This window comes from Oncorhynchus kisutch, linkage group LG2 (genome assembly GCF_002021735.2).
Source record: "Oncorhynchus kisutch isolate 150728-3 linkage group LG2, Okis_V2, whole genome shotgun sequence".
Taxonomy (NCBI): domain Eukaryota; kingdom Metazoa; phylum Chordata; class Actinopteri; order Salmoniformes; family Salmonidae; genus Oncorhynchus; species Oncorhynchus kisutch.
The window spans coordinates 37529329-37543265 of NC_034175.2; the positions used below are offsets into that span (position 1 = coordinate 37529329).

General features: G+C 41.6%; 1 protein-coding gene across 1 annotated transcript in view; it reads left to right on the forward strand.

Moving 5' to 3' along the window:
• The first annotated feature begins 3829 nt into the window (after positions 1 to 3829).
• Positions 3830 to 13937, forward strand: part of LOC109865560 (inactive dipeptidyl peptidase 10) — a 199924-nt gene continuing 189816 nt past the window's right edge. Inside the window, exon 1 of the mRNA XM_020453840.2 lies at positions 3830 to 4372. Within this exon, the coding sequence (XP_020309429.1) occupies positions 4307 to 4372 (66 nt within the window). The 5' untranslated portion in view covers positions 3830 to 4306. The remainder of the gene's footprint in view (positions 4373 to 13937) is intronic.

The following is a 13937-nucleotide window of genomic DNA, read 5'->3' on the forward strand; positions in this document are numbered from 1 at the left end:
TTCTGACTACAAAAACATTTTCAGAAGAATCTGAGATGATGGGTGTCATGGCGTGCTGAAATGACATGACACTCTGATACCACACATCAAGAGATTTATGAATTGGTGACACTTGGACTGTGGGATAAAGCCTACAATGCGCCTAGGCTTACATGATGATACTATGTGTATTACATGTCATATCTATCACAGCAATTGATGGAATGGCATGTCTCATTTATCACATGACAGCATCCATTACAGTATCTTGTCATTGTAATTTCCGATTATTCATGTCATTAACTCTGCTCATTTTATGGCCATGTTCAAAAACTAAATTTGTTGTTGGAGGAATTATGGTTCTGGTAAATAGAGTATTCAAAACTATTGTATGGTATTGTACCTCTAACTTTACCTCACCCAGACATTAACAAGTATTCATAAAACTGGTGTTGACAAATGAGGCTACATTATAACTGAGACCAGGTAGGGATTATAAAATCCCTGATAGCTAACATATGTTCAAATAAGACATTTTTATAGCAGCAGTGCAAAGCTGTCATCAAGGCAAAGGGTGGCTACTTTGAAGAACCTCAAATATACTTTGATTTGTTTAACACTTCTTTGGTTACTATGTGTTATTTGTCTTCATTATTATTCTACAATGTAGTAAATAATAAAAATAAAGAAAAACCCTGGAATGAGTAGGTGTGTCGAAACTTTTGACTGGTACTCTCACGTTTCAGGTAAGACCCAAATGCAGACTGTGTCGAAGTAACAGTGTTTATTAAGGCAACAGGGGAAGGCAAACGACAGGTCAAGGCAGGCAGGGGTCGATAATCCAGAGTAGTGGGGCCAAGGTAAAGGATGGCAGGCTCAGGGTCAGGTCAGGCAGAGGTCAATAATCCAGAGTAGTAGGCAAAGGTACGGGAGGGCAGGCAGGCTCAGAGCGGGCAGAAAAGGTCAAAACCGGGAATAACAGGAACAATAAAGAGACAGGAACAGAGGGATAAACACTGGTAGGCTTGACGAAACAAAACGAACTGCCAACAGACAAACGGAGAACACAGGTATAAACACACATGGGATAATGGGGAAGATGGCCGACACCTGGAGGGGGTGGAGACAAGCACAAATACAGGTGAAACAGATGAGGGCGTGACAGGTACTCTACACTCAAAGTAAGTATTCATCTGTATTTGATTTGAAAAGACCAGTAGTTTAATATTTTAATATATTTGAAAAAACACTTAGAAGATATGGGAAAATACTCAAATATACTGACTCAAATATACTCTCATGCATTTAACCCAGGTATGTGTTGTATAGCATAGTATTTGAATTGTTGTTTGAACATACTGCAGCTGACTATTTGTTTTTGTTTTTTACAAATAACGAAACACTGAAAAAGTACTTGTTTTGGGCTTTGTATTTGAAAATACTCAAATACACCAAAAAAGTATTTGAAATAGCAGATCCTCAAATACACATGTATTTGAACCCAAGTCTGATCATTAGGAAATTTCTTCCACATATTTCCATTATGCTCTGACTGTTTTCCCACTCATATTGTCAGAGAGCTGGAATAAAAGAAAAGTACACTATAAGCCTTAAAAAAGTATTCAGGCCTCTAGGTCATCAGGCTGCTGATTATTCCGCACGCCTGTCACCATAGTCTTGCGCACCTGCGCCTCATGACACTCACCTGGACTCCATCACCTCCTTGATTATCTTCCCTATATCTGTCACTCCCCTTGGTTCTTTCCTCAGGTGTTATTGACTCTGTTTTGATGTCGGTGCATTGTTTGTGTTTCGTGTTCATTGTTTTTAAAATTGATTAAAACACTCCCTGAACTTGCTTCCCGACTCTCAGCGCACTCGTTACAAAGACCCTTTGGACTTCTTCACATTTTAGTGTGTTACAAGCTGGGATTAAAATGGATTTAATTGTATTTTTTGTCAACAGTGTACACAAAATAAAATAAAATAAATCATAAATAAAATACTGTGGCGATCCCGTAGAGGTCAATCATCGTCAAGTTAATAATTATGCTGTGGATTATGTATTAACCCACCCAGACACATCAAGTATACAGTTGTCTTTCTAAACTGAGCTGCAGGACAAGAATGAAACTGCTCAGTGATGTTACAATGAGGACATTGGTGATTTAAAAACAGCTACAGAGATCAATTGCTGTGCCAAGAGAAAACTGAGGATGGATCAATAACATTGTAGTGACTCACAATAATGACCTAAGTGACAGAGCTAAAAGAAGAATACAAATATACAGACAAAAAATATTCCAAAAACATGCATCTTGTATGCAACAAAGCACTAGAGTAATGCTGCAAAAAAAATGGTTAAGGAATACACTTTGTGGCCTAAATGCAAAGCCTTATGTTTGGGACAAATCCTACACAACACATATGCCTCTTTATTTTCATGCATGGTGGTGGCTGCATCATGGTATGGGTATGCTTGTCATCAGCAAATACTGGGGAGTTTTCCACGATAAAAATAAACGGGTGGAGCTAATTACAGGCAAAGTCCTAGTGGAAAAACTGCTTCAGTCTGCTTTACACCACAGACTGGGAGAGGAATTCACCTTTAAGCAGGACAATGACCTACAACAAAAGCCCAAATCTAAACTGGAGATGCTTACCAAGAAGACAGTGAATGTTCCTGACTTGGCAAGTTACAGTTTTGACTTAAATCTGCTTGAAAATCTATGGAACGTTTAGAAAGTGCTGTATAGCCATGATCCCCAACATCTTGACCGAGTTTGAAGAATTTTGAAAAGAATAATGGAATAATATTTCACTATTCAGGTGTACAAAGCTCTTAGAGACTCACCCAAGAAGATTCACAGCTGTAATCAATGCCAAAGGTGTTTAGTTATTACATCTGTATTACTCTTTATTACAGAGTATTTTGTGTAGATTGTTAACAAAAAAAATATCATGAAATCCATGTTAATCCCACTTTGTAACACAATAAAATGTGAAGAAATCAAAACGTCTGAATAATTTTGCAGTGCACTGTATATATTTTTTTGCAACGTCAATTGCAGGTATAAAGCTTCTTGATCGAAGTCTTGCTCGAGCGCGGTAGATAGAGTGTGGAGGCACAGATTTAAGTGATTAAACAGAGGTGGCTGGCTCATGTTATTAACAAAGGTTTTAATTGTGTGGGGCTTCTTGTAATTTCCCAACCAGCCTATAACCTTGTCAAAAATGTTTCTCTCAAACGCTACAGTGAGTTTGATGTAGCTGTCTTCAGATTGGCATAGCCGATTGTACAAATGCACAGGCCACTCAAAAAAAATTGACAACAAAACGAACAACAATTTTAAGCTCCACACTAACCAAGAGCCGCTTCCCATAAAACATATTGGACCAAAAATAAATGAACTCAGATTACGTCAGTGATCATTCCTTTTTGACGGGGTGGTATAGAAAAAGCAGGATGTGTTCGTTGTGCGTGACAGCGCGTTTGCACTCAATGGAGATAAATGCGAGACACGGTTCAGGTCGTCAGCGCCATGGACAGCACGCACAAAGCTCAGTTTCTGAACATGATTGATGATTCAAACTGATAAATATTAACCAACCAATAGCTATAGGCCGGCATTACACTGCAGCCTACCACTACTATCATCAACTGTAGCCTACACGCATAATGGTTAAACTAGTAGGACTTGTAATGGCTATATTCTGAAATAGTACAACTAAAAGATGTGGAAATAACATGCCCATTTGAGCTCTGTTGGGTCTTCATTAAGTGTATATTATGTCAAACACGTAATCACACCCCCACCCATTTTGCCGTGGGAACGCATCAGACCACTCCGATGCCCCTTCCCCTCCTCCCCCTCCCAGTTCCTCAACCACACCATCACCATGGATCACACAGATAGACAAGGAGCGAGTAGTCAAGATCCCCTCGTGTGTCGCTTGCAGAAAGATAGAGGGGTATAAGCAGCCAGTCTACTTGATATGTTTCTATGTATTTCTTCTTATTATTCTGACGAATCGATATTTTTGCCCTCTCTATTTGACATAATAAGGAGAGACAACCAGCATTAGAAGGGTTCTTGTCAGACGTTCTAAGACTTCGCAGAATTAATTCGTGACGGACCACATTGCTGCATGCCTCCTGCTTAATTAAGATTCTGCAATTGATAAACCGGCGCCTATACTTACCAGGCAGTACTAGGACATCACGATCGCCGTTTTGACTAATCCACGGGGCAGTGGGCTCTGACTGCAGCGCATCTTTAGGATTCTCAGCGAGTTGACTCCAAGTTTCTATTACAAGGAGTTTGCAATGACAGCCACGAAGGAGCAGCAGCCGAATCAGAGACAGAAGCCACCGCCGAAGGATGACGAGGAGGTGGGCTTGCCAGTCTATATATTTGCAATGATCTGTGGTTAGGCTATTGAAGAGTTATTGAGCTAATTTCTATTCTTTGATAATACATTCTCCATCTAGTTTGTGTATTCTAGACTACAAGGTCAGTTAGGCTATAATTCTAAAATTAGATGGGCGCAAATGAATGCCGGTTGTTGTGTGTGGCAGTGTGTGAGAAATAGGGGTCATATAACACCTGAATATCGCTACTTTCTATATTTTTGAACATTTCATATTCAGGAACATATTTCCTAGTCTACAGCAAGGAAGTGCAGTGATGTGTCTTTCACTGGATATGTTGCGTCTTCACTGTCTGCTATTAGAGACCCCTGTGTCTTATTTACCCTATCAGTGATTGCTTTCTGTCCACGCGCTCCCTATTGTGCGCGAATATTGCAAGACAAGATTCAGGATTTATCAATTAGTGACTCTGTAAGAAGACCTCGTCAGTTGTCAAGCCGAGAATAATGAGTGCTCTCGTAGGAATCGGGAGGAGAAGGGGCGGGGGTGACCGCACGGTGTGCGTGCTCGGCGGCTCGCGGGAGATTGTAATTCAACCTTTGCCTCGTAACAGCTGTCCGCAACACACCACCTTGACAGAGAACAGCCGCGGAGAATAACTCTGAAAAGAGTCTCCCCCCACACACACACACACCGCACAAGACGTGCAGCAGCTCACCTCAGTAACTGTTTTCTGTATTTTGGGCACGTCAACCACAATTATCCGAGAGGCAGGGCTTTCTTGTCAGTGTGTTCATGCAGTACAAATAGCCCTCTGAGACCGTGTACCAGCCCGCATCTGCAATGTTTTTTTTCCCGGAATTTGCTATGTTTCTAGTTAATAATTTCAAGGTGTGATATCTCTGAATGGAAGAATTGGTGGAGCAGTAACTTGACAACTAGGTTGTTGCTTCTAGTTACGTCAACTCTGGGCGCTAATAATTGATTTTGCCTCCCTAAATGTTTAAATAACCCTCACATGTTGCACCCGGCAAAGGGATCTTCCAGACCATTGCTATCTATCTGTTTTGACGTGGGAGTTATCTTACTGTATATTATGCCCAACATCTGTGGCCACCACCACCATGTTCATTTTAAATGCCACATTTCCGGTGTCCCTTGTGTTGGGGTCTTGCGGGGTTCAACACCATGGGCGGAGCTCATATATAGTCCTACTACTAGAAATCTAAGACTCTGGGCAAATATTCCTCTTGTGCTGAGGTATCTTTTATGTTCTTGTAATTACAATAAAATACTGTGAAATAAAAACCTCTCCCCTCAATGAATTTGAGTCTGAATGGAAAATCAACCACACCGCAATAGATACCAACGAGCATCCTTTATTGTATCTCTGAAATGCTGTTTTTCCCAAACCCTGCAAACTCCTGCTTTGATTGAATGATGTTGTGTTAGGGGTACCATTGCATTTCCAGACTTGAGTTCAAGTAGTATTTGATATGAGATGGGATTTGAATGGGCCTGCCTGGAGTGACAGATGGGCAGGGTTCGCACTTTATTTTTGCACTTTTAATTGGTTCATTTGTACCAGGCATGCTCAATCAAGTGCATCACATATTTAAAAGTAAATAAATACTACTTGAACTGAGGTATGACTAATTCATTGCATGACAAACATGCAAACACTGAAAAGGGATTACCATGAATTTGACAGCAATTCACAGGCAGCTCCACAATGCAGCATCGTTTACAGTATGCTGCAGTAAAATCGTTTTTTACTGGGGATAATATCGAAAATAATATCTAAGATAATATCTCAAATTACCGTACAATTTACAGTGTAGGCTATACACTGTAAAGGGGTTGCCATGAATTTGACAGTAATTTACAGGCAGCTCGTGGCAAGTAAAATGCAGTATTTTATATTACAGTAGGTGTACTGTAATATGAAATACTGCATTTTACTTGCCACGAGCTGCCTGTAAACTACTGTCAAATTCATATGGTATCAAAACAAGTACTGTGTAATGACACACAGTACAATACCTTAAAATGTACTATATTATACTGTAAAAAAGTATAAATGCTACCGTAATCAGAATTAATGAATTAATGGATGAATTAATCAAATTCATTGAGTGGAGGGGTTTGTATTTCACTTGATTTTATGGTAATTACAAGGGATTGGTGCAAGTAGGTTGGCTGCTAGATAAAGTTAAAGTGTTTACACATTTTGGCATATTAATGAATAGTTGGTGTTTTATATCACTTGACCCTCTAGAGACCTTAACAAAAGGTTACAAACTGGCAGCGACTACAGGACAAAACAGACCAAAAGGACATGGCAAAATACTCAACCGTTTAAGACTTGGGCCACTTCAACGGTTCAAGACTTGCTGCCACTTCAATCTGTCCCTTATATATTTTAAACGAATAACCACGTACGAATTAAATTGGTACAGCAATCTCACTCACGGGTGCAAAAAATATAACAAGGCACACCTCAAAATAGGTTATTGAGCCAGAAACAACAATACCATGCATCCACTAGTGGTCAAAAGGTTGTTGGCACACTAAAGGTACTATATTCTGTGTGGTGGAATTACAGTACCTTTTCATTTACATCAATTTCCCCACAATGTACCATCATTTACAGTATACTGTAGTAAAACGTTTCAGAGATTTTTACTGTTGGTAATACCTAAAATTACAGTATAAATGACAGTATCCATTACAATGTGTCACAGAATTGTAGTGATACACAATGCCACAAAGGCTATTTTTGGTCAGAGATTTTGTGAGGCAGTAACTGCACCTGACTCTCTGACAGCCCTAGCAGATCAACCATCCACCACATTTATTGAGTGCATTCAGAGATATACAAATAGAGAAGAAGAACTTTTGGATATTTCATTATTGTCTAGTTCCACTTCACTGTTAGAGACATAGCTTAACTATGACTTAAATGCAATGGTTTTCACAGCTTTGTTTTCATTATCAAGAAAGTACCATTGTTAAATGTAATTGCTCAAATATTGAAAAATGCCAAGAGTGTACAAAGCTGTCATCAAGGCAAAGGGTGGCTATTTGATTTGTTTAACACTTTTTTGGTTACTACATGATTACATGTGTGTTATTTCATAGTTTTGATGTCTTCACTATTATTCTACAATGTAGAAAATAATCAAAATAAAGGAAAAACATTGAATGAGTAGGTTTTCTAAAACTTTTGACCGGTAGTCTCTATATGTTTATTTTTACCCCTTTTTCACCCCAATTTCATGATATCCAATTGGTAGTTAGACTCTTGATCCATCGCTGCAACTCCCACACAGACTCGGGAGAGGCGAAGGTCGAGAGCCATGCATCCACCGAAACATGACCTTGCCAAGCTGCACTGCTTCTTGACGCACTGCTCGCTTAATCCGGAAGCCAGCCGCACCAATGTGTCGAGGGAAAACACTGTCCAACTGGCAACCGTGTCAGCATGCATGTGCCCGGCCCGCCACAGGAGTCGCTAGAGCGCGATGGGACAAGGACATCCCGGCCGGCCAAACCCTCCCCTAACCCAAACGATGCTGGGCCAATTGTGCGCCGCTTCATGGATCACCTGGTCGCGGCCGGCTGCAACGCAGCCCAGGCTCAAACTCAGATCTATAGTGACACTTCTAGCACTGAGATGCAGTGCCTTAGACCACTGTGCCAATCGGGAGGCACAGAAGGACATTCTACCTTCATTCTGTTACTAAACGTCGCATCTACACAGTTCTTCCAGTAAATGTGTTTTTGTGAAATGTTCTGTGTGTTTTGAAGTAGTCTTTGTGCATAGAGTTGTATGGGTGGTTAAACTCTGAAATTAATGTTTTTTGTTCATCATATATTTTAAAGTGAAACATCTGAGTCTCAGTGTATTTCCGTTATCGTGGTATTGCCCACACTGTAAAAAAGGGTATAATCAAAAGTAACATATTATTGTTATTTTATATGCATTGCTTTGTTTATGGCCATGCCATTTAAAAAAAAGTCTATAATCAGAAAGATACATCATACTGTCATGCCCTGACCTTAGAGAGCCTTTTTAATGTTTTTTTCTGGTTTGGTCAGGGTGTGATTTGGGTGGGCATTCTATGTCCTTTATTTCTATGATTTGTGTTTCTATGTGTTGGCCGGGTATGGTTCTCAATCAGGGACAGCTGCCTATCGTTGTCTCTGATTGGGAATCATACTTAGGTTTACCCTTTTCCCTCCTTTCAGTGTGGGTAGTTGACTTTGTTTGTGGCACTTAGCCCTGTAAGCTTCACGGTTGTTTCTGTCGTTGTTGTTTTGTTGGCGACATTTAAAAATAAAATAAAATGTACGCTCACCACTTTGGTCTACTTCCAACGACACCCGTGACAGAACTACCCAACACCAAAAGACCAAGCAGCGTGCGCCAACCTGGAGGACGAGCTGGACCGGTGAGGAGAGAATGGCAGGGGCCAAGTCCCGGTCACGGAAGCCCGAGAGGCAGCTCCAAAAAGTTTTTTTGGGGGGTGGCACACGGGGAGATTGGCAGAGTCGGAGTTTAGACCTGAGCCAACTCCCCGTGCTAACCGTGGGGAGCATGTGACTGGTCAGGCACCGTGTTATGTGGTGATGCGCAGGGTGTCTCGAGTGAGCATTTACAGGCCGGTGTGCTCTGTGCCAGCGTCCCGAAATTTGCTGGGTGGAAGTGGGCATCAGCCAGAACAGGTTGTGCCAGCTCTGCACTCAAGACCACCAATGCGCCTTGACGGCCCAGTGTATCCGATGCCCGCCCCACTTACCAGGCCTCCTATGTGTCTCTCCAGCCCGATGAGTCCTGTGTCTGCTTCAAGGACCAGGTCTCCTGTGTGTCTCCCAGCCTGGTGTGTCTGGTGCCTGCGCCCAGGAAGAAGCCTCCAGTGATGATCCATGGCATGAAGCCCCCAGTGATGATCCATGGCACGAAGCCTCCAGTGATGATCCATGGCACGAAGCCTCCAGTGATGATCCATGACAAGAAGCCTCCAGTGATGATCCATGGCACGAAGCCTCCAGTGAGGAGTCATGGCACAAAGCCTCCAAACACAGCCTCCAGTCCAGAGCCTCCAGCGACGGTCTCCAGTCCGGGGCCCGCAGAGAGGGTCCCCAGTCCGCGGTCGGCGGCGAGGGTCCTCACACCAGAGGCGCCACCAAAGCAGGGTGAGCCAGAGGTGGAGCGGGATCTACGTCCCGCACCAGAGCTGCCACCGAGGACAGATGCCCACCCAGACCCTCCCCTGTTACGCCCTGTCTCTTTTTGGTTTGGTCAGGGTGTGATTTGGGTGGGCATTCTATGTCCTTTATTTCTATGATTTGTGTTTCTATGTGTTAGCTGGAGATAGCTCTCAATCAGGGACAGCTGTCTATGATTGGGAATCATACTTGGGTAGCCCTATTTCCCTCCTTTCAGTGTTGGTAGTTAACTTTGTTTGTGGCACTTAGCCCTGTAAGCTTCAAGGTTGTTTCTTTCGTTTGCTGTTTTGTTGGCGACATTTTAAAATAAAATAAAATGTACATTCACCACGCTGCACTTTGGTCTACTTCCAACGACACCTGTGACACATACAAATAAATCACTTTCCATTGATAAAGGTAAGCCAAGCAAACACATAATTGGAGCTTCATGTAAAACAGGGCTCCTATGGAAAAAAGGTGAATTGCAACATCACTTAGACTGAATTCAAACCACTCTCCCCTTCCCTTCCCTCCCCACCCCATACAATAGATGACAATACCAGTAATGGTATTTAGCAGCTGCAAGCTAGCTAGCTAAATTGGCATAAATGTTTCATGCTTTTTGATCTGTCCCCAAATTAATATAATTGATTCAGAGTTTGTTTTGATATTTCAACCTTTGTGTCATGATCGCGTTTGGTGTGGGGGGACAAAATCAATTTGCGCATGTTGGCGCACAAGCGCGGCCGGTTTGGGTACGGTGTAAAACATTCATGAGGCCTTATGTGTTAAATAATTACATTTGAATAAGAACATATTTACTTAGGATCTCACTTGGTGAAGGCCACAAGATTGAACATGGATACCTGCAACAACCATGTCTCTGGTGCTAACAAATACAATAATGAGTGGTAACTCAACAATTAATTCCAAAGGAAAGGCATTTTGGGAAATATGCAAATAAGGCTTTGCAGTAAGAGTTACCGTAGAAGGACTACAGTAGCATTATTGGTAGTGTAAATCAATTACAGTAACAGTATTGGATATAGTAAAACACGATGTGGAAACCTTTCCTTTTCTGGGGGGATTGGGTCTTTGTTTTTAGGTAGTGTTCAGTGGGTCATTATGTATGTGTTTTTTTAATGTGTGTTGGCATGGACACGTTTGTCTACCAGGGTTGGGGCCAAACCATTTCAATTCCAGTCAATTCAGGAACACAGAAATTCTCTTTCATGTTTTTCAACAAAGAACATTTGGAATTATATTTGGAGTTTGATTTACTTTCTGAATTGCCTGGAATTGAAATGGAATTGACCCCAGCCCTGTTGTCTTCTTAAGTGATAATGCCTGAGAAGCCGGTGTTTGGAGGATGTGTTGGCACGGCTGTGTTTGGCAAACGTGCCAATATATCCTCCAAACACCGGCTTCGAGGTCATTATCACTTTTTTACAACGGGTTACCAACATATTCAAATAATGATTGACATATTAAATTAAAAACTGTATTTTGAAAAATGCAGATTATTTCATCCTTCCACAAGATATAGTCCAGACATAAATCTAGTGTTACTACCCAAGCCGGCTGGTCCTTCGTTCTATCGGTTCGGTTGCCAGAGACCTGACCCTGTCATTCAGTCTTATTGTTCTGTATCTATGGACGTGACCCAGACATTCGTTCTAAATGTTCTATTGCCATACTGACTGGCAACGTTCGTAACCCTTGCTTGCTAGCTAGCCAACTACGGCTAATTTACAGTCACGTCAAACAGTGCAGCCAGAATAACAACAGTAGCTGCATTTGCATTTGTTTGAGCTGTTTTCGAGTGACATTTAACTGGATACATCCTTAACGATGAGCTAATGATGCGTGTTTTGCCTGGCATAGAAGATGTGCTCACTCGTCAGGACACTGTGGTTCAGAGTAGGAGCTAGCCAACAACACAGTTTACACAATCACTTCAAACTGAACCTGGAAAGACTGCAAACTAACCTTTTTTCAGTCGACATTTCTTTGTATATATCCATAAAAATGATGCCAGCTGATTCATGATTTCGACTGGCGGAGAAACGCTGCCTGCCCATCTGTCTCGTCCCGACTCCCGACACATTCATTACTGGTATGGGATGTCTGGAGATTGAATTTGAATATTGAAACAATGTTGAAAATGTCGGAGGGACAGACAGCAAGACAGCGTTCAGATGGGTTTCTGTCGTAGTGCCTAGAAGTTCAACCTGTTCTAAATATATGGTCATCACTATATGAGCCACGTTACAATTCCCACTTTGTGTGATGCCTAATATGTTTGCCTTTCACGCCAGTGTGCCAGGTTAGCTTCCTTGCCTTGCTGTTCGCTACGGTGTGTACTTAGTTCATTATCTATCTTAGAGTCCTGGGAAAACATGTTTTCTGCTCTTCCAGGGGTTTTGTGAGTGTTTAGGGGAGTATGGGATTGATCTGTTGCCCAGCAGTATATAATCAAAGGGCAAATGTATCGACATGACTCTACTGTCACGAGAAAGGCTAGGAGTGTGTGTGTGTGTGTGTGTGTGTGTGTGTGTGTGTGTGTGTGTGTGTGTGTGTGTGTGTGTGTGTGTGTGTGTGTGTGTGTGTGTGTGTGTGTGTGTGTGTGTGTGTGTGTGTGTGTGTGTGTGTGTGTGTGTGTGTGTGTGTGTGTGTGTGTGTGTGTGTGCGTGCGTGCGTGTGTGTGTGAGTGCAGTTTTGTGTGTGTGTGTCAGAAAGAGAGAGGTGGCCTTCCACTTGTGCAGCGACTTACATAAGATGGGAAAATGAGAAAGATGTACCTGAACTGTCTTTCTCCCCCAACTATCTACATAAATCTCAATGACGAAGTGTACACTTTTAGATATGTACTCCTCTAACTTGTAAGGCCATACTTTACATCTTTAAAGTTATTCATAGACACAATACATATTTGCTGAATAGTTGCCATGATACCAAGCCACAGTTCATTTGAAATAATTGCTTAGATAGAGGTTGGAAATGTGAACCAAACTCCTGGAGCAGCAGACAGGGCTGAGGAACCGAAAGAGGAGATCAGTCGCATGAGCAGCCCTATAAATCCAACTCAAACTCCCACTGGCATTGTCCTTCGTCCTTGCCTTTCCGTTCTTAATTCGCCCCTCGCCGGTAATTTTATAGCTCAGTGGCTGCTGGATGCCCCAATGTCTCCAAAACATTTAGAGAGTGAAAGACTCTTTTGGCACACAGAGAAAGGCTATCTCCAAAAGTGCATAGCCTGTGTGTGACTGTGAGTGTGACTACAATCTTCAGTCAGACACATTCAGCTGTGTGTCAATGAGTTTATCTTGTGGATGGCTTCCCATTACAATTTTTGGTTACGTTTGATTTCTCTAGAATAGATAAAATGCAGTTTTTTTATTCAGAGGGAAATGGCTGAATTTCTATTCACACCCTTGTGCATAATTTCACTAGTTCTACCCTAACCCTACCCTTAACCCCCCCTACCCTTACCCTATCCCTAACCCTTACCTAACTCTAACCTTAACCCTTAACTTAACCATTTTACATTTCAACTTCAATGGGGTAGGGATGTCCTAAGGATCCCTGATAGCATGGACCAATTTGACTAGTAATGTAGTCAGCTGTGTTTAATTGGCTTCAGTTACATTTCACTGCAGGAGAGAAAAAAAGCTTTAACACCTACCGTGTAATTTAAACCAAATCACAATTTAATGTGCGGTAGAGTAAAATTGATTCAGATATTAAAACCTGATTAATAGAATCACTGTATTGTCCTGCATATGCTTCTGCGAAGGTGGTCTGGGCATTATTCATACATTATATGGTCTTATACCGATGAATGCATCCTTTGAATGGCTATGTCCTTATTTGACATAATGCTGCTAGAAAACATTTGCTGTTTTGTGTACGTCATTGACTCTATTTGTATTTTTTAACAACAGCATAGTGATTTCAAAATACTCAAAAATGAAACAAGAAGGTATTGTTTTAGAATGTAATTAATGGAGCTCCAATCTGACATTTGGTTTTACATGTTATTTTCCTTTGAAAACAATGAACATCACTTGGCATAGGAGATAAGATTGTGAAGGAGTAGACATTCATAGCAGATCATGTGAGCTCCATTGAGTGCAAATGTCTCATAGATTTTCATCCGGACTAGACTCTTGACTTCAGTGCTAGACAATGATTATCACATGAAGCATCAAATATCTGTCATTAGAGCTCTGATAAGCAAACAAGGAACCAAATGGGACACACGTTAATTTGTGAATAGCACAGCTGCAACACTCCGCGTCTCATATTAAAGAAAACACGGACTCCTAGATTGAGCTGGCTCACAGTCAATGTTGAGAATTGAGTTTCATCA